General features: G+C 40.2%; 1 protein-coding gene across 1 annotated transcript in view; it reads right to left on the bottom strand.

Moving 5' to 3' along the window:
• Positions 1–2,109: 2,109 nt before the first annotated feature.
• prkcha (protein kinase C, eta, a) overlaps positions 2,110–22,190 on the bottom strand; it is a 37,545-nt gene continuing 17,464 nt past the window's right edge. The window contains exons 5-14 of the mRNA XM_080750423.1: positions 21,992–22,074; positions 21,223–21,352; positions 20,434–20,570; positions 20,166–20,318; positions 18,979–19,152; positions 15,351–15,505; positions 8,161–8,299; positions 6,568–6,756; positions 3,795–3,941; positions 2,110–3,023 (exon numbers count right to left, since the gene is read on the bottom strand). Of these exons, the coding sequence (XP_080606549.1) occupies positions 2,874–3,023; positions 3,795–3,941; positions 6,568–6,756; positions 8,161–8,299; positions 15,351–15,505; positions 18,979–19,152; positions 20,166–20,318; positions 20,434–20,570; positions 21,223–21,352; positions 21,992–22,074 (1,457 nt within the window). The 3' untranslated portion in view covers positions 2,110–2,873. The remainder of the gene's footprint in view (positions 3,024–3,794; positions 3,942–6,567; positions 6,757–8,160; positions 8,300–15,350; positions 15,506–18,978; positions 19,153–20,165; positions 20,319–20,433; positions 20,571–21,222; positions 21,353–21,991; positions 22,075–22,190) is intronic.

The following is a 22,190-nucleotide window of genomic DNA, read 5'->3' as shown; positions in this document are numbered from 1 at the left end:
ACATTGTGAGTCACTTGAGTGTACAGTCTTTTGCCTTGAGTTTATTCCATTCAGGATCCACACTTGTCTTGATCGTTGTAACCAGTTAATATACTTGGTCATACAATGAAGAGGGAAAATCTTCAAGATCCCAACACACAACACAATGTGAGCCTGTAGATGTTATCGGGATATTAATAAAGATCACAAATTACAAAGTGATTAACAAAGCAAATGTAAAATCTTCGTCTCACTCAAAGGTAGCTCATAAAATTACAGAACTGGAAAATACTGAAGGTGTGCACAGCATTAAAGTTGAATTATCCTGTTATTATAAAGAATGTCTATAAGTGACACTTGGTCTTTGCATGGAAGATTGATGTACCAAAATAACATCTACGGTTCATTTTCACTGCTCATTCTGTGGTAAGCCTATCAATCAAATAGACAGAGCAGCGGCAAGGGCAAAACAGTGATTCAATCAGTCAAGATGTCACCATAATGGCACTTTAAATAAAGCCATCTTCTCATTCAGACATTACCCCAGGAAAGTGTCTAGAAAAGGGATACATTAGAGATAAATCAAATACAGACGGGTGGGTTAAACCTGATATCTGCTGCAGGACACAACTAGTATCTTGGTATAGACATTTTCATTTTAAAACAAAACGTGGACGTCAAAGAGTAAAGCAGATAATTAGCTACGGCAAAATACATTTTCATGTTTGAAAACATAAACCTTTTAAATGGGTCTATGTTTATTTCTTGTTAGGGTGTTTGTTAATATCAGCAGCTCACAGGAAATAAAGTTCAACCCAAGCTGTTCCATAGCAACACAATTACACTGTCAAGGACTATAACCTACTCCCAAGAAGAGCTCATTTCCAAAACCTGAGTTAATAATATGATGCTTATAGTAAACCAGACACTAAACATGATGGTGTGGGATAATAACAGCTTCAGGCAAGTATACTTTCTCTTAAATGTCCACGCAGCAGAGCAGTCCATTTGGCGTTCTCAGAGACGTGGCATTGTTTTAATTCTAAGAACATTCCCAGGTGTGTTCTTACATTTTGAACGTGTTCATTTCTTTAGCAGTAAAATCTTCCACAGGATAGGCAACAGAGAGGATAAGCAGCTGTGTGGAGACTTCCTTGCTTTAATCAACAGGAAGCATCCTTTTTCAGTCCATCAAGTCACAGCCAGCCAGGTTAAAGATAAAAGATGGGACATTTCACATTTCAGTAATACTTCTGGTTATATCTATATACACAGTACACTAATGCCAAACCTATGCTGTACGATGGTGTCATGTGGCAAAAATAGCCTTATCAAAGCTCTCAATGTACTGCTGATGCGATGCATTGTTAGCTTGTAGATCTGCTATTTTTGGCACGTGACACCATTGTATGGCTTTAAGCCCAAACATATTATATAACTGTATCAGCTCCAACACCATTAGTCTACTCTGTTGACTGGATTCCACTGAAAGACAGCAAAGTAATTTCTTTACCATCAACTCGTCTGATGCTTACAAAATAGGCAAGATTCCTGTCACCGTCATACTACTCGTTATTACGACTATAATGACGCTGTGTGGTTTCCTGTTTATTTTGTACCAGTTTGTGGCGACTGATGACTCTCTCATTCACTCCCTTTTTACTTACACTCACTAACACCCTTTCACTCAGTACACGTTTGCAATAAGTTACCATACATACACCAATAAGCCATTCATGTGGTTTAACTTGTGGGTACCATCACTCACAAAGTAAGTAAATGAAGAACATTCAGAAATTTCAAAACAGCCGTGAATCACCATCAGTGCTTTCAACAAAGATGAAATATTGCATCATTCTCTTTTTGATTGACTGTTTCATTGACGTGAAGAGGACCTTAGTCATTGAGATGGATGCCAACAAATTGTCAAAGAATAAAAATAAGCATATTTAATATCCGTGAGCATTATTTGCCAAAGATGAGATTTGTTTGAATAATTTATTTTATAAAAAAGGTTGCACCGATTTCCTTATAAAATATCTCTTTGGTTATTTGTTTTCCCTCTAGGAATAATCTCACATCACCCAGAAGCTATTTCACATGCTCAGTCAGCTCTATATTTCTGGGAAATACCGTCAAAGGTGGTTACAGAATACAGATGCTATTTCTCAATTCTCTGGAACTTGTGTTAAAGCATGGCAACAAAAGTCAAACCATAAATCACAGACTGCCACCTTATACTGCCACCTTATATTCCAAAATGGAAAAGTTCATTCACCTGTTTGAGAGCAAATTCACGATAAAAGTCAAACATTGTTTTGCCATACAGTTGCAGCAAATCTGTTTACAGAAGCACTGTCAGGAACTGAGCGAGATACTTGGGAGTGTCTGGCGCTTTTCCAAAGGCCGGGGAGATCAAAAAGCAACACTGAATCCTCCCTGTAATTTTCTCACTCATTGAAAAGTTGAGGATGAGAGCCACACATGGCTGTTCAATATACAACTGAGTGCTGACCAGATTCTCACAGTGGCCATTTTGTTGCTCTTGTTAATGAAAAGTATTAACAAGAGCTTGTGACATAAAATCTATGTGAAAAACACATTTTTGCCCTATTTGTGGAGATAAGCCACCTACGGTCGCTTATCTCCCGATTAGGGAGTCTTACTGGTACATAACACAATGAAGAGTTCAACAAGTGTTCCAATCCCAGTTCTCATTACTATTTGGCTTGTTCCGAGGGATTGGCTTACTCTTGTCCCCGTGTTGGGTCAAAAAAGTCATTCAAAGTTAAGTAAAGACAATTAGAAGAGCAGAAGTGGACAACAGTTATTGGTGCTTAGCAACAAAGGTGCAGGATGACCCAGGTTACGCTTCAGTTTCACTGAGGGAGTTTCTAGCTTTCCAACAGTTCAGGTGAGGTGAAAGAGAAGCTATTGAACTCGTCCTGGCTGACGGAAGGGATGACAGGGCCATCGATGGGGGTGAGGGTGGGCTCTTCCTGGGTAAAGTCCGGGTCGAAGTTGTTGACGTCTTCTGCTGTTTTCTGGAGTAGGCAAATAAAGGCTTGGTCTTATTAAGAGGAAAAAACAAGGATCACATTTCCTTAAATAACACTTTTAAAGATTCAATCTAGGACTTCGTTTAATGAAATGAAAAAAGTATTTTAACCAAACTGTAGGGTATAGTACAGTATTTTAAAACAATACAACTAGCACAATGTGCAATTGTTGGAGGTGTTCTCTCTACTCTTCCTTTGAAAAATATAGACTTTATTGACAATGTCAATAAAGTTATTTAAAGCAGACAGTTAACCAGACTGTGGACACTATTCGCGCCATCATCTTTATTGTAGTCACAAACAACAACGAGGGAAACAACGGACATAAAACCTATGGATTGTAGCTTTAAAAGATAATAAAAGCTCACAAAGAGAGCAGCAGTGGAGATGATGCATACTTGACAGGGGATTTCTACCAGTAGTGGCACCATTGATTGAGCCTTATCAAAGTTATGAAAGATAGTTGCACATAATTGGTAGAAATATGACTATAAATGTTGTAATATAATATGACTAAGAATGTTGTATTTCAGCATTGTCAAATAATTTATATAAAGAAAATATAATTTGGTGTGTTGTCCCCTTCAAATGAACTGTCAACAATTAGTACATTTCTGAGAATGGCATAAGGACAACACTGTGGTTGTCCAAGAGAAGACTTGAAGTACTGTAAACATCAGGTGGTGAGTAGTAAATTACTCCACAGTCTCATTTACACAGTGCCATGTGATAAATTGTATTAGTCATATCACTTACAATCCGGGGTTTGAAGGGCGGCTCCAGCTCTCTACGGTTCAGTTTCTCCCAATCAATGCCAGTAAAGAAGGCATGGCTGGTCACAGCGATGTCACCGCCCTCCGAAGCGACGCAGCCCAGTCGCCTAGTTGGATTCTTGGTCAGGAACTGTAGAAACAGACAACATACAAATAAACACTCCTGATAATAGTCTACTATAGAAAATTAATACAAATAATAAACCTTGGCCTCTGGAGACAGTGGAGAGTGCCCATACAAAGTTTTACACAGACCACTACAGTTATAGGTAAAAACATGAATCAACCTGTTATGAGGCTAATTTGAATTATTTTCAAGTGGTCTAGTGACACATTCCCCTTCCTCGGCCTAGTGGGAATGTGTGTGTAAAACGTCACAGAAATCACATGCTGTGTTCATGTTTTGAGGCATTTGGTTCAAAACAGAGCACTCCTGCAAACTTTGGAAGCCAATCTTAGCCAATCAGGCTGGAAAATCTGAAAGTTCAACGACTGTAGAGATACTGTGTACCGATTTGTGTGATGTTGTGTGTGTGTGTGTGTGTGTGTGTGTGTGTGTGTGTGTGTGTGTGTGTGTGTGTGTGTGTGTGTGTGTGTGTAATAACTAATCATGGAGTAAAGCCAGATTGGAATCGAGCCAGAATGACACCCTGTCAATCCCTACGTCCCGCCCCCACAGACACTCCCAGGAGGGTGTCTTGACAGTGGCACTGCACGTCATGTCCAGTCAGACAGGGACCCAAGTGGGTCCAGGAAAGTGCAGCTGTGTTGCATAAATTCCCTGGTCTAGTAGAATGCTTAGTGAGCAACAAAGGAACAGTGAGTCACTACTTGGATTTTAAATGAGAACAGTTTATGGACAAGCAAAGGCTGATTTGTGTGTCTGCTGGGAGAGGCCGAAAACAAACAAACGCAAATTTAAAACAGCTTTTCAACAAGGCTCTGGGAGGAATCTGCATAAAAAAACACGTGCCATTTTGGAGAGCACCAACAAGGAGTGCAAACACGCCTTGGGGCTGCTGGTGGCAAGTAAAGGCAGTCAAAACAAAATACCACATTCTTTCTCAGTGGAAGGGTGCCCAGATTCAGCCCAGCTGTAGATAATATATATAGACACAAACAGTTAACTAAAACCTGACCAGAAAAACACAGACATCTCAGGAAAATGAGTCAAATGTAGTGAATAATTACAGAAATGGGGGAATAGCACACAAGAAATTAAATCATGGAGAACAAAAGCGATTCCTATTTGTAAAAATACTTTTTCAATGTGAAAATCAATAAATAAATGTTTTAAAAATGTTTTAGAACAGAGGATGAACTATGAAAATACTAGAGCAGGGAAAGGCAGCCCTGTTATTAGAGTTCCGATTGTGGGGTCACTCAGTTTGTGAGCCGTACGCAATTCCCTACCACTTTATAGACCACAAAATGAAATAAAGACTATTTAGCTGGAGTTGATGCCACATTTCCATGACTACACCTCGGCTGTGCCATCCACTAAGCCTGCCATGTCAGCACTTTCACAGAAAAAATGTGAACCAGTTGTCCAGTTGTCCGATATACATACAATTCCCAGTTTCGTAATCTTGGACAATAACGTTTATTGTTCAACTGTAGAATATCCTGCCTCTATTACATATCTTTGTCACAAGTGATAATCACATCTGAGGGATCAAATTAAATCCACGCTTCAATTTGTTTTTGCAAGTAAGTTTCCCTTAGTAGAGAAAGACCACAAATATGGATAAGGGATGTTGCATGAGACATGAAACATCATGAGACTTGCTTGCTTGGACATGAACCAGGGATGAGCTTTCAGTATAAATAGCGCAGCACGCTTCAAATCCACTCAAATGCACTCGTCTTTACATAAGGTTTGTCGCGAGGAGTAAACAAGTGGTGGAACTTGGACCAGGGCCATCGCACTACAGCATGTAGGAAAAGCAGAGAGGCGGGAGGGAGAGAGGCATGGCAGTAGCCTACAGTAGGGGGGATATATTTACACTATATAGCATAGCATACATGCTCTGTGGGAGGGCACTGGAGCGCGCCTTAATATAGTTATGTAAGGGTCAAGGCCAACAGCTGTCAGAGCTCTGCCAGTCATTCTGCAGACAGAACAACAACATACTGTAATACAGTATAGCAGGTACAATGCCTTGTACTTGTAGATCACCTATTTTCACAATATTTAACTAGAACCAAGTCATACTAAATTGAGTGCCTCAACTCCAAAACTCTCAAGTGCTTGTCAGCTTGGGGGGGTTCCCAGTTCAAATATGATCATTTTGGTGGGTCATAGCCTGAAAAGGTTGAGAACCACTGGCACTGCAGTATTTGACCTCCAGATCAATCCAGAGCAAAAGCCTTTCTCCATGGGCCCTCATTATCCACTTCCATTATGATCACATGAGAGCCCTGCCACCTGCCATTAGCATATACAATATGTAGTCTTTCTGGTGGCTGTTGGTATTGTTTTTTTTACCCTACCTAACACTGTTCTAAATACAACCTGCAGTGAGAAATTGATTTCCCTTTGCTTTTATAATAGTTCACACTTCAAAAAAAGCGCTCACAGACATTTCCGGGAATTGTACAAGGACAATGATGTCATGACCTGTCTGATTGAGCCAAATTCCTGCCACTGAGACAAGAATATCTTTATTTATTATGCTGTAATTCAGAGTGGTCACGGTCGATCCAAAAATTATGAATCAAACCCAAATTACAATACCCTGCTATACTATACTCACAGCTTTGAGTATATCCACCGCGTCCGCACTCAGCCAGGATGCGTAGACGATCTCCTCACTGAGGATGGATTCAAACAGGTCATCTTCATTCTCTGCCTCAAAGGGGGCGTGTCCTGAAAGCATCTCATACAGCAGCACCCCCAGAGCCCACCAATCGACCGAGGGTCCATAAAGCATCTCCTGTAGGATCTGTGGGTTTGTAAATCACATCAAACTGACATGTTAATGTACTGTGCCGTATGTGCCACGGCACGGTGAGCACAAGAGAGCTTAAGGGATCCTTTATACTTCAACAACAAAAAAAACTGTTGCTTTCACCGAGTCAACACGGTTATACACATATTATGAATTAGGCTTAACCTGTCGCACATATCATAACATCAAACTAAAACACACGGCGCACACGCATGGTGCTCGCTTGGTGTGCATGTGCAGCACAGTGAGGAATGGGTGTCGAGAAAAAGCAAAAGGGGCCATTCATAAATCCAGACGTGCATACTTCCACCATGAATTTAAAAAAAAAAAGAAAAAAAAACTTTCGTGTGGTAAAACAAAGCACGTCTTTCATGGTGCATTCCGATGAGGTCATCAAGGTACACACAGTGGTGGACATTAACTAAGTACATTTACTTGAGCACTGTCTGTACCTAGGTAAATCCTTTGCACATGACATTCACTCCACTACATTTTGAATAGAAATATACTCTATACTCTATTAGAATATATTCAGCAAAAAAATTTGCAGATCTACAAGCTGACAATGCATCACAATGTGGTGCATTGTGTGTGAGCTTGTAGATGTGCAATTTCACTATTTTTGCACATTCTTTTATGTCAATACAGTAATGAATTGATAAAGACAAAATTTACTGTAATTTGTACTTTTGAATATTCAAGTATTTGCTGCACGTTGTCCACCACTGGGTACACAGAGAGCAATTCAGAAACACAGCAGACTCCCTGGGCCTCAAGGTGGCCTATGTGTGTGTGCTACCTTTGAATAAGTCAGCAAAGAAGAAATGCACTCTACGTTGTTGAGAATGTTGTGTTTGTTGAAAGAGGTGGAGAGGGAGAGAGGATGGGCCTGAAAACTGAGTTATGTGAACTCATTTGACCTGAATTATACTGTAGAGAGCCAAATAAAGAAAACAAAAAATAAATAAAAAATAAATGTATCCCTAACCTTGATTAAAATGTGAAATACACACAAAATGGATTCCCAATGCACTGCAATGATTTATAAATGCCCTATCAGAACCAGCTTTATTATACTTGATCAACTTTATCTCAGATACTGTATGTTGATAGTGCAGTTTGTAGTCACAGCATAATATGGGTACTGTAATTAGATGATGTATTGTGAGGTACCGTTTCTCAGTACCCTATCATGGCTATGTCATAATAGGCAAACATCTGATGACAATAGGGAAATATTCCACAAACATAGCAGATCTACAATCTCACAACGCATCAGTATGGCGTATTGTGAGCTTGTAGTTTGTCTATTTTCAGCATAAGACAATAGTGTAGAGTAAAAAAAAAAAGAGGGGACTAAGTTCAACAAAGTATATAGGGTTTAAGAGGGTAACTGACCTCAGGAGCAATGTAATCAGGAGTACCACAGAAGGTTCCTGTGGCAACACCTTCAAATATGCCCTCCTTGCACATGCCGAAGTCTGCCAACTTGCAATGGCCATCTTTATCCAGAAGAACATTGTCAAGCTTTAGATCCCTAGGAGGCCAAAAAGAAACACACAGAGTGAGATATTCATAAAGTGTATACCCTGCAAATGTAACTCATCAATATTTGTACCCAGACAGCAACAGCCCCAAAAATCACATGGTACCTCAATTTGAGTTACCCTCACTATGGTGAGAAAACATTGTCAAAACTGGGGACATGTCATCAAGGATTCTCAATTTCTCGTAACGCATTTCAAAAAGTTGAAATTAAACTCCCTTGAGAGCTACTGACATTTGGGGTGTACGCAACCTTATCTGGGAAATTTTTAAAATGTTTAATTCTGTCTTATAAGTAGCTTGTTAGGTGCCAAAAAGGTGTTTGATTGATTCCTTGGTGGAAAGTGGGCATGGTGTTTTCCTCAAAAGTGTGGTTTTGGTGCACAACAAATGCTTGCAATTATACAGTAACATAATGCATCATTTGATCATGTCTATTCAGTCTTCATTTGTAGGGAAGTTCTGTCTCTGAAGCTTATTTGTCTTGCAGCAGTTATTGGATGCTTCCCTGTGCTTGACAAGAGTTTGGATTAGAAGATGAGTGAACACACTGTTTTCAAGTGTGTAATTGTGCTTGTGAAGACGTGGACCACTGCCAAGTTTATATTATTCTGTTATGAATGACTGTTTGACAGAGACACAGCGTGTGACAGAAGTGCAGGAATGTTCACTGTTAATACTGCTGTTAAAACTGATAAGCCTATTCAGGTCTAATAATAGACGCATGTACTACATTTCTTGCATTGAAATTTGACAGTTGATGAATGTGTGCTCTAGGGGTATTCATAAAACACCTAAAGATAAAAGTAGCTCCTAACAGGCTTAGTTAAATTTAAACAGTAAATAACACATACCAAGTCTTTCAGAATGCTTTCCCAATTCGATCCCCTCCACTGCTAGTGCGTGATGACAAGGTGTAATGCACATTGTACAGCGCTTTGGATAGAAGCGCTGTATAAATGCACCATTTACCATGTACACCTATGGTTATTGTAATTATTATAACAATTTTCTGGCTATTAAAACCCTAAATCTTGACAAATCTTCTCTTATCCGTGGCACAAACTCTGCCTCCCTGGCACAAACTCTGCCTCCAAATACACATTCATTTGGGGATCCTTGACATGAAAATGTTTGAGAACCACTGCACTAGACTAGACCACTGGATGGATGGTTGGGTTGGCAAGAGGGAACCACTTTTCTAACGTAAATATTTACCTGTCAAAACCTTAATAGGACTTCCAGTCAAGCTGTTGAGTCCAGAGTGTCACTTTATCTCTTCAGGGTATACGAATGTAGCCAAATGGATTTGTACAGGTTTCATTGTGTAGACATTAGGCAACAACTGTGCAGTGTCAGTTCATCTGCCACTAATACGATAGACAATGGTGCCATTCTAACTCGATTATGGTCAACTCTATGAAAACAAGACACTTTTGTCCAAATTAAATAAAGCAAATATTGAGTGAAATATGTGCTTACATAATATGTCTCTCTCACACACACACACACACACACACACACACACACACACACACACACACACACACACACACACACACACACACACACACACACACACACACACACACACACACACACACACACACACACACACACACACACACACACACACTCTCTTACTTTTTATCTTACTTTCTGAAGCAAAACATCATTAAACCCATCACACAGTAGCTAACAACCTTTTAAATTTCCTTCCGTCTCACAAAAGACTAAGGAGCATTAAGACCAGACAATCCAGGTTCCAGAATAGTACTGTACTATTACCTAAAGCTGTCTGCCTCCTTAACACTCATGCGACCTCATGACGCACATAGCAATGCAAGCCACAACAGGTTAAACTATTTTAAAGCACTTTATCTAGACTAGAGCATTGGTTCTCAAAGTGGGGCCCGGGGACCCGTAGGGGTCCTTGGGGGAATCATACTTTTTGAATCATTCTACGACACTACATACCAATATTTGAATGTGAAGCTTATAAGACATTAAGACAATTCATGCTCATGTTGTGTAAAATCCCTGATAGAGATAAGTGGTAGCTAGGGATAAAACTCAAAAGTCATGTTTCCATTAGTGTTTCAATTTAGTCAATGATGTCTGTAATTCATTAAATAAATGGATTACTCAAGAATCATCTGAACATCTTTGCCTACTGTATGTAACTCAATAGTAACGTAATGACCCCCTACTGTCCACCGAAGGTAATCATTTTCTTCTAATTTACTTGAATTGAAAGTTAATGTAATATATGCACTCTATAACTCTGTGAAAGTAGCTTCCCTGATACTAAGAAGAAAGCACTCTGCTCTCCATGCAGGCCCATGGAGCCGGTGTCATCTGACTAACAGCTGAATCTGCCCACTGCTTTGAACAGGTGACCAAGCCCTGCAACAAGGCCATTGAAAGGTGTTCGTGTGTGTGTTTGACATACAGTATGAGGGGGGGTTGTTCTATAGCTGTGGGCCGATCCGTATTGCTGTATTGACTTTGACCTCTAAGGACCTTCCAGGGAGAGTGCTCATGTGCGTCTTGCGGTGACATGCTTCCTAGTTTCTTCTTCTCTGAGCTGTTTTTTGTTTTGTTTTTTCGCACTGTTTTTTTTTACTTTGCACTATTAGGTTGGAACTATTGCTGTACTGACTTTGACCTCTAAGGACCTTCCAGGGAGAGTGCTCATGTGCGTCTTGCGGTGACAAGACGCACATTGTTGTTTTTTTCGCACAGATTTTTCGACATTGCACTATGGTTGTGTTGGTAGTTTCTGAGTATTTGTCTTGTTTAACAATGACAGTGAGATACTTGTTGCACTAACTAGCATTGACTGCTTTGGTCTCTTTTTTGTAAGACACTTTATGTATATATACTTATATTTAATTTGCCCCCTCTATTGATGCACCTTCTCTTTATTGGTTCTGTACTGCTCTTGTTTTTTACTCTTATCTATCTTTTCCTACTTCTCTGTAACTTTGTAAATAACTGTATACTGCTGTGCTACAACGGGACAACTGAATTTCCCCCTTGGGATAATAACGGTATCTATATCTATCTATCGTAACTCTCCTATTTTACAATGCAGCATTTTCTTCTTAGAGGAGAGGAGAGACGGGAAATCGAGCAAGGTCAGAGAGAGAGAGAGGGAAAGCTACAAGTCTCCTATCTCCGGAATCGAACCAGGGAATTTACAATTATGTGGTCCATGTCATTTAACTAGAGTCCCCCATGGGGTCTACATGCACTCTATACTCTGCCCCCTCTACATCAAATATCTACCAACCAGGGTGTCCCTAGCCAAAGTAATGAATACTACAAAATAGCCATATTTTATACTTTGGCTATTTAATGGTGAAAGTGAAAGAGATGGCTGGACAGACAGTCAGACAGACAGACAAACAAGCAAACCTGGTGTGGTTGGATTAAGCCGGTTTGCTCTTCCCTACTATAATCTGATTGTGTAACACTGACTCAGATGCTTATGGCCACTGTGCCACTAAAGCCTAAGAGACAGGCCGCATAAGGGCAACTACTGTATGCTGCACTGTATGTCAGGGCCACTCAGCCATGGAACACACCAGTCAGAGCCAAACATCAGTAAAGATTTCAAAGGTCATGGTGGGGACGTTGACAAACTTCAGTCTACTCTGAATTCCATCTTCTTATCAGTCATATCATCGGTATCTGGCAGAAACCTTGTATGTTAAAGGTCTCATCATGACATAATTTCTTTCCCCTGACCTCAGTTAGGCTCAGAAAAGTGAAATGGTTGGCCCCTGGACATTGATGTCAAAGTAGAGGTGATGATTAAAAGGTAAAATCCCTCAACAGCGACACCCACAGCCGCAGGCAATAGCTTTTAATTTGAATTGCAACTGAAAAGGCCTTAGAACCTAAAAACCTGCCATGGCACACTGTAGCGGATTTTTCTGTAAAACCATTTAATATTGTCATGAGACCTTAAAAAACGGTAATGGAAAAATTTAGCTGTGTTCCAATGGATCAATTGTATTAATAATAATTTAGTTGCAAGCTCTTTTAATTCATCTCTTTAATATTTTTAGAAATGTGTCAAAGGATATTAACACAAACAAGAAAAGCAGCATTTCCATTGTGGTCCTCATCACAACAAGCAAGTAGAAATACCTTTCTCTGGATAGGGGATGGAGTTATGTTGTTTTTTTCCATGATTAAAACATTGATACTGCACACAGCACACATGCCTTCTCAAGAATAAAGTAAAAGGAAGTAGAGGCAAAGAAAATTACAAAGACGGTGGCTATGATTAGAGGTTACAACGAATCTATGCAGACCTGTATTTCTTTGGAATTAGTTTGCAGATATTTGTATCTGTCAGTGACAACTTGAGAAAACCAATACCACAGTTACACTATCTAAACAAAGTAAACCAACCAACACTGACACAATGTAACACTACTGATGAAAGGTTGCATGATTACAGATACCGTATCAAGACTACAGGCTAAATATTCCTCCCATTTGAAGCAACCCTTTACCCTGAAAGTCAAAGAGCACTGGAGATATAGCTACAGTAGTCACAAGAAAGCAACCATGTTACGTAATACAGAGATCAATGCTATAACCATTATTAACCATTATGTCCAAGAGGGGGCACAAGGGTAGCTATGGTATAATTACTGACATGGCCTGCTAGCTGCCAATAAGCTGACTATTTCAGCTCTAACATGCAAGCCATGCCCGACACGCCAGGCAGTGGTTATGCTGCTGTGATGGGCAAGTACCTAAATATAACCCAGAATCTAACTCTTAGTTCACATGATGGTCCCTTATCTAATCATCATGAGTGCTGGTGGGGTGATCTTTTGGGTTGCCAGTCAATTTAAGTGCACAGCAGCAGCAACTTTAAATAGGATAATAGCGCGCAAACAAACACACAAAACAAACTGTTTGAATTGAAAGCATAAACTATCATGAGCTTCCCTCCCTTTGAGTTCAAAGAATATATGGCAATATAGAGAGAGGCTAGGCCTGCAATATAGGCAATACCCTTTTAGTCTTATTCAACAAAACTTTGTTAATTGATTAGTCTTTTTAAAATGATGAATTATTTATTATTAACAACATTGGCATGTTCAGTAGGCCAATAGCAGTTGTGAAATCAACATGAGAATGATCAGTTCTCATCCTCACAATTTTGAAAAGGCCGCTCTCTGCAGGATTGTATGTGGAAAATACCAATTTTACTGAATCGTAAATCAAAGAATTGATAAGTGCACAAATTCCTATGTAGTGATAATTTCTTTAATACAACAAAAAGAGAGATGTTAGGCCTGCAATAAGAGTTACAATAAGCTATTAATATCATGGTCCACCCATAACCTAATTGAAATATTGACATTTTAACACACAGTCAAATCCGGGATATTAATTTAGCTCTGAGGATTGTGAAAATGGGCCACAAATTTACACATTATATTATGTGTATGAATGACTGGAGATTCCTGTAATAGCAAACTCGTATGGCAGGCTTATGTCTGTCTGTGTCTGTGATTAGTGTGTTGTTAGTGTGTGGGTGTGGTGATTACTATCACTGCAGGGGACACAACACATTAAACCCTAAACAAACATCTACCAGAAAATGGCTGTGCTGCGCTAGTATTGATCTAACCCCCAATCCAACAACCACTGAAGCTGAGTGCCAACCAGAGGCATTGGATCCCATTCATGCAGTCTTTGGTATGACCCGACCCAGGATCGAACCCCGACCTCTCAGTCTCAAGGTGGACACTTTTAACCACATGGCCACTGAGCTGGTTTGAGTATGATTATGAACGAGTTTACAATCACTACTAACCTTACAGACCGGCTTCTGTGTATAATATACTGTACTGGTAAATGATGCATTTATATAGCGCCTTTATCCAAGGCGCTTTACAGAGATTGTGCATTACATTGACCCATTCACACACACATTCATACACAGATGGTGGCGGAAACCATGCAAGGCCTGCTCACCGGGAGCAACTAGGGGTTCAGAGTCTTCCTCAAGGAGTCTTCGACACTAACTCTGGGGAGCCCGGGATCAAACTGGGAAACCCTTTGAGAACCCTCTGTGTTCTAAGACGGCAACTCTACCCCTGACGCCATGCTGCCCTGATGTACAATGTACATGTCCTGGCTGTGAAATCCTTCTGTGTATGATATACTGTACTGTACATGTCCTGGCTGTGAAGTCCATAACCTTTAGTTGGTTCTGGATTTATTTCGTTTCAAGAAGATATTGAATAGAAATATTTAATTTCTTGTCTAACCCTTAACATGGTAATTTATTTTGGTGCCATTTATATTTGTTCCATGTAAAGGTATAGAGTTTTCATTGGCAAATTGTCAGAATTGTTAAAAAGAAAATACATTTTCAACATACGTACATGAAAATACCCCTGTAAGATCAAACAGGACTTAATTCTTGCAATGTGGCCCAAATTACACAGGACAGAAATGTTCCCTTGGACGCATATGCTGTATTATACAGTAGAAGACCACCCACCTCTATTATATGGAAAACCTAGGAACATAACCCTGGGAATGGCCCATGTCATTAGACAAACCCAAGAACCAATATGGATTCTTAGGACACGAAGGCACAGAGGAGAGATGATGATGATGTGAAATCTATAATGTGAAATCTACAGTATGTGCTTCTCGTAAATTTCACAAAATGTATTGCAGTTTCATGTGTGACTCTGTGCAGTTAGCAGCAGGATAGAAAAGTATGTGGGTCAAAACATGTCGATTAAAAACCCATAAATCATCTTTATTATTAAAGGTTATGGCCACCCAGCAAATGGGGTGACGTGCAGATGTGGTCATGAAGCTCCCTGAAGCAAACTGCACCGTGTGTGCACTGTGTGTGTGTGTGTGTGTGTGTGTGTGTGTGTGTGTGTGTGTGTGTGTGTGTGTGTGTGTGTGTGTGTGTGTGCGTGTGTATGTATGTATATGTATGTGTGCGTGCGTGCATGTGTGTGTGTGTGTGTGCGTGTGTGACAAACCTATAGATGATGCCTTTGCTGTGAAGGAACATGAGTGCCGAGGTGATCTCTGCCGTGTAAAAGCGCGCCCTGGGCTCCTCAAACTTCCTGGACTTCTGAATGTGGAACATAAGATCTCCACCATTCACAAACTCCATCACGAAGAAAAGACGGTCCTGTAAAATAGAGTAGGAAGTAATATCAACACTCACTGGGCAATTAACCAAAAATACATTGTAATGGATATTTAAAACCAATAACCACATTATAACCGAATAATAGAGAAGGTTTTTTGGGAGATTTTCTGATTTCCATAGTTAATCATGATTAATCGCAGGTTAATCGCATATTTTGTACCTGTTCTAAATCTACCTTAAACTGACGTTTTTCATCAATATGGGAGTAGACAAATGCTTGCTTCATGCAAATGCATGTTTATTGTCATTAGAACAATGACAAATACTGTCTCAAGCCCAACAAATGAAATAACAGATGGGCATATTGATTTACTAACTGTAACAGTACATAGTAGTAATGATTACTAACACAAAAGGATGACCCTCATGCATTGCATCAAAACAAACTGTTTCACCCATACAAGGGCTGAGGACTCACTGACCCACCCCCCCCCCCCCTAAAGGTTTTACAGCAGTGGCGCTTATAGACTCGCAGAAGGCAGACAAACAAGTTTTGGGTTTAAAAATCTGCCAATTCTGCTGCTGTGTTAGGTGCGCCACCGTTGAAGGACAAAATGTAAATCAGCAGAGAGTGAGCGAGAGAGAGAGAAATGACAACGGGGATTTAACTTCTAGGTCTACTTTAAGCTATTTTGTATTTTAATATCCAGCCTTATAAACTCTCACTCATACGCACACATACAATTGTTACATAATTGCCTGATAATTATTTGAGATAATTGCAATTATTTTTACATAATTTTTTACATAGTTAGAATTGTTCCTAGAATTGTGCATATACGGTGACGATTTTCAACCAACTTTTCAAAAAGAAAACATTAAAATAATCAATCTACAAGTTCCCCACACACGTTGCATCAAGTAAAAACTACTAGTAAGACGCCTCAGGGTGACATGCGCCCTCGCCCATACATGGAGATCCCTGTCTGAACCAGCCACACAGATATGGGCTGTCTTCCTCCATGTCCTGTTAGATATGGGCTTAATATTGATGACATCAGGGATCTCCATATAAGGGTATAAAAGGGATTCTGTTAGAGTGGTTCCCATGACATCACAACATACAATCCCTTTTATGCCCATACACGGAGATCCCTATCTGAACCAGCCACACAGATATGGGCCATGTCTTGGCCCTCTGGCCAGTGATGTATATCGATGACATCAGGGATCTTCATATATGGGCATAAAAGGGATTCTGGAGAATACCCATATATGGACTTTTACACAGGTGATGTCACCTGTGATATCACCGGTGATGTCACCTGTGATATCACCTGTGATGTCACAGTGATGTGTCAGGGGAACCACATGTAAGGCGTGACCTTCAGAGATACACAGATACGTGGACACGATGTGCCGGCTTTCATAGTAAACTTGCAACCTACGGTCGCAATTAAGTATATGGTCTCTTCTGTACACATATATGTTTCATTATTGGTACTGGTCATTGTCATATCTGCCCTGTGTACATTTAGTTTACCAAGGCTTAAAGGCAAACAGAAATGTTTAGTTTTTAGTTTTTTATATGTTCCAATGTTCAAGGGCAAAAAAACACAATCACAATTATTTGTATGACTATTAATCGTCTGCATGATGGTGACAACCCTACACACACCCTGGGGAATGGCCCATGTCATTAGACAAACCCAAGAACCCATATGGATTCTTAGGACACAAAGGCACAGAGGAGAGAAGCAATCAGCGCTGGACAAGCAGAAAGCCAGCAGTCATCACCTCACTGCCCCGTGGTTAAAAGTGATGTGTTATTTACCTTTTGAAATAACATTTATGGTGTGCAATCATACTGTGGTAGCGGAGGATGCATCTTGAATCGATCGGGAATGGCTATGGCGCTCTACAGACGGACAGCGGTTGCCGCCGGGGCTCCCGCTTGGATCTGCGAGGAACACGCCGCGGTGATACACAAACACACTCGCTCTTTGAGTAAACGCTGCGCGGTATTTCACAAAGATGAACACAATCCATCTCTCACCGCCCGCGTACGCATGCACAAACGAGCACGCTCGGGGGGATTTTCACGGGACTGCGCCCGCTCGCCTCGCCGCCTCTAAACTTCGCTGCGCGGACGAAATAGCCGCCCGCCTCTCATTGAAAATGAATTACTAGCAGGCGGTGACCGCGTACCGTGTGCAATCCCCTATATATCTTAACTGGACATACATCTTTGTCAAATCCATATGAACTCTACTCTACACGTAATATGCACGTTCAATCATGATAATGGCCACAACCATAACATTTATATTTACTGTATAGCTTTTTTTTTCCTGTATCTCTAAGGCAGAAAGCTAGAAACTTAAAATGTGCTTTGTTAAAGATGAAAAAGAATCTATGTATTAATTGAAAAGTCATTGAGATACTATTTTAAAGCAAAAAGAAAGATGCGTTGGAACACAGGTTAGTTCTTAGGTTTGTGTGTCTGTCTGTTTGTCTGTGTGTGTGTGTGTGTGTGTGTGTGTGTGTGTGTGTGTGTGTGTGTGTGTGTGTGTGTGTGTGTGTGTGTGTGTGTGTGTTTTATTGATTGATTATTTGATAAAAAATGGAGAACAGTACAAATATAGTCAATACAATAGAAATGTAGTACAGTACAAGTACAGTTATACACCCTGTCTAAAAGGAACATCCCTAATAAGACCTTTTACGTCTTATTTTACCCATTTCTTTTACGTTGGAAGTCCTCTGTATTTAATTCACAGAGATAACAATGTGTTAAAGGAGGGACAAACGCATTATGTAACTGGGATCCTTTAAATGAAAACAGTTGAGAATTACTTCTCTAGGCTGATTCACTGTGAAGGTGGTTACTTGGGGTTCAAATGAATAAATCAGATTACACTGACCTTTCTGCAGTTAGAAGAATAGCTCTGGTATTTAAAGAGTCATTCGCTCTCTCAAGCTCCTGCACATTGTTATTATACAACTACAGACACAGACAGGACTGGGAGAATGCTGCCACCAGCAGGACATTTTGTGTATAAACAGGTGCTCTGCCTGTATGGTATCTGTGCTGTGGGAAGATGTTTCGCCCAAGCTATTTTATAAGACAAAGACTACACATTATAGTAAAACAGGGAGTATAATATTATGTATGCCTTCATACTTGATGCATGATATAAACAAATACATCTATGAATGTAAATTACTGTACTGTATGTAACTGTATTTTGATGAGGAGTTACCAAACTTCCATTCCAAATTATGGACTACTAATTTCTAAAGCTTGGATAATTGTGCAAACTAGACTGTATAGCCTAATTATAGCACATGCATACAATATGAGATCAGTTTGTTTGATGCAGATCAAATACGAAGGCATACAGAATATTATACTCCATGTTTCACTATAATTTGTATAGTCGGGGCCAAGTGCGAAACGCAGTGAAAGGAGCGTCTTCTGTGTGTTGTGCGTGTTGCGTGTGTGTACTGACTGGTGTCTGGAAGCAGCAGTAGAGCTGTGTGAGATAGGGATGGCATCGGGCCAGTGACAGAACCCGCTTCTCCGTCATGGTGCACTCCACGTCATCGTCTTGCAGAATGATGTCCTTCTTCAACACCTTCACCGCAAACACTTGATCACTGCCGTTCAACTTCGTCAGCATCACCTGACAAGCGTGCACGCACACGCACACACACACACACACACACACACACACACACACACACACACACACACACACACACACACACACGCAGCATTTCCATTTTTAGATCACAAGTAATATCTAAAGTACTATATCACATCATTATGATTTTTCATATATAAAAGCATCAACCTGAAATGAACGAGGCATCAACAGAGTGAATAGTTTGTAGCGAAATATTCACATAGACATTCAGATTGTTCGTCACACTCCCGGTGTGTAAAGACCTTTAGTCTACTGGTTAACAACCTTTTCTGGATCAGGGTTCACAGCCCTCCCATCTGCGCACTTAACATGGCTGCTGTGTTAAGTGGTCAGATGGGTGGGCCGCATACATTTTGATTTAAAGATAGATCAAAACAATTGTGTTCCGGCTTGGATCAGTGGAACCAAAGTAACAAACGTTCTTGTTTATTGGTATCACCATGAAAACAGATTCATTTTTTTAAAGCAGGGGTCTTCAAAAGGGGGTCCTCCAAATCTTTGAGTGATATAAGCTATTTTTCTCCTATTCTATATTAACCACTTGAACCCTAGCGTCCATATTCTCAGAACTTTAGCCAAAAATAGCCAATCTACAAGCTCACAACGCCTGGCAAAGAGCTTTGGTGTAGAGGGGAAAAAGAGCAGACTAAGTACAGAGCGAAAGGTCAAGTTTATTAAGTATTGACAGTTCAACTGGTTAAATATCTGAAAAGTGAAAACACAAATTGGCATGAATCCAAAATACACTGATGATTGTGCTGTCAAACGATGAAACTATATGGAATCTATGATAAGGTTGTGGGGGTACCTGCTTCATCTCTCTCTCAATTAAGGGGTCCTTGGTCTGAAAACGTTGAAGACCCCTGTTTTAAAGGTTTAAAAGAGAATAGTATAATACCATGACATTTTTTTTACCAACAGTGGGCCCCGGACCACAGGTTGAGAATTACTGCTTTAGTCGACAATAAGCGTTTCCATTTATCCCCCACCTTGCCAAAGCTGCCTTTTCCCAGCACTTGGAGGAAAGTGAAGTTGGAGATCCCCAACCGTCTGTTTGGCTGCTGACTTTCCTCATTCTCTCTCTTGACCGAAGCAGCCCTTGATGGCTTGATTGGAGTCTCGCCTCCACCGTTAGCCTGGGACTGGAGCAACATGACATGAGGCGTTAAGATTCGGACTGTTCACTCTCTACTTTCTGCAGATGTTTTTTTTTTTCTTTTCCTAGGAGTACTGTAGTGTTTTGTTCAGTGGACGTACAACCGAGTTGCGTTTGGAGGAGAGCGCCCCAGGCTCCAGACCCATCTCTGCCAGCTTGTTGGCCAGTTCCACGCTGTTGACTCCGCAGCTGGGTGCCACGTTGCCCTTACAGCGGATGTGCACGTTCATCTTACAGACTGAAGGGAGAGAGACAGAGGCACCACTTTTAAGCACTTTCAACATTATGAGATTGTAGATCGGCTATTTTTGCACCACGCCATCGAATGACTCAGTATAATATAGGGCTCAAGTGGTAAAAACAACACTGATAATTTAACAAATATGCGGAAGGAAGTGAGACAATTTTCTATGGCTAATTAGCTTTTTTATTAGAGCATCATGTACAGCCAGTACATAGGCTTTCAGCATCTAAAATGGATTTACAATCAAACGTAGCACTATCTGTGTTTGGTAATCTCATACAGCCAAGTAACTCAACATTGACATGGACAAAGTTAGGCCTACTGATACGTTTGCAAAGATGAAACATAACAAAACACAAAAGAAATAATGAAATTGAAATTGCTTAGTGCAGTGTGGATTTCTAGAATACCTTTCCAAGTTGATGTTGTTAAAATCAACGAATTGTGTCTAAACACCTACCGGTATTTGAAATGTATCAGTAATACTTTGCTATTCCATAACAATACAGATGTCTTACTTTAATATCACTATGTTTATACTGTATATACAATTTCATCTGTACTATATCATGATTGGGAATATGATTTTACAGAATTAAATGACCCAGAGATTGGTGTATAGACAGATGTTGGCACTTGTCCTTACTTTTGCAGTGCAGACCCTGTTTCACTATTCCCCATAGCAATGAGCCACAGTGGTCACAGAACGTGGGCGACTTATAGTTGTGGGTGTTGAACTTGTGAGGGACGTTGATGCTGAAACCCTGGTTTATGGACTGAGAGAGAAGAAATGCAGTGACATTTATTTATGAAGCAGTATGTTAATACTCACATGTTTGCACAGTATAACTTCTAAATGATCATAACTTGGCAGAGTGAAAAGCAAAAGTTTTGTTCCCATTTTTACTCACACAACATGATCTATGGCCATATATGGGAGGGAAATAATAAAACAAATTCTGTATATTATTCAGAATTCCCCCATAGAAGAGGAACTTGTCATGTTCACAAAATGTAGCAAAACATCGCCAAGTACTTACATTCTCCAACAAGTAATTATTCAGCTAATCAAAGTAGAGGTTACACAGTGTTCTAGCTCAGTGAGCATCTCAACACAAAAAGGGGAACTTGTAGGGCCCATGGTTGGTGGTTTGGTTCTACTCATATATGTAGATGTGTTTGCCACTACTGTCTGGTCTGAATGCATTCTTGAATCAATTAAATACAGCTTCATATACTGTAAAACATTTGATATGTGTTAACAGCAGGAATCTGGTGTTAAGAGAGAATATGAGAGCAGCCATGATGTTTCGCGTGTCATTCCTGACAGTTATTTTAGTGGAGTAGTGTGACTTCTGCATTAGCAGGTTCTTGTATAAATTAAAGTGTTTTTGAGTGTCACTAGTTGCTCTCACCGGATCTTTTGTAGGCTTCTTCATGCGTGGACACACCGTGACAACCTGCGTGTGACATCGCTTATGAACAACGCAGGTGCACACTGTAACCAAAAGAACAACAACAAACACTTCATATCAGGTCTACATACTGTAGTCCAGTGATTCCCAACCTGTTCTGGACCAGGTCCGCTTCTTCTTGACGGCGCTCAAGACCCAC

Source organism: Nannobrachium achirus (genome assembly GCF_963921795.1).
Source record: "Nannobrachium achirus genome assembly, chromosome: 20".
Classification (NCBI taxonomy): Eukaryota; Metazoa; Chordata; class Actinopteri; order Myctophiformes; family Myctophidae; genus Nannobrachium; species Nannobrachium achirus.
Note: the sequence above shows the minus strand (reverse complement) of the source record. Positions and strands in the feature narration are given on the sequence as shown.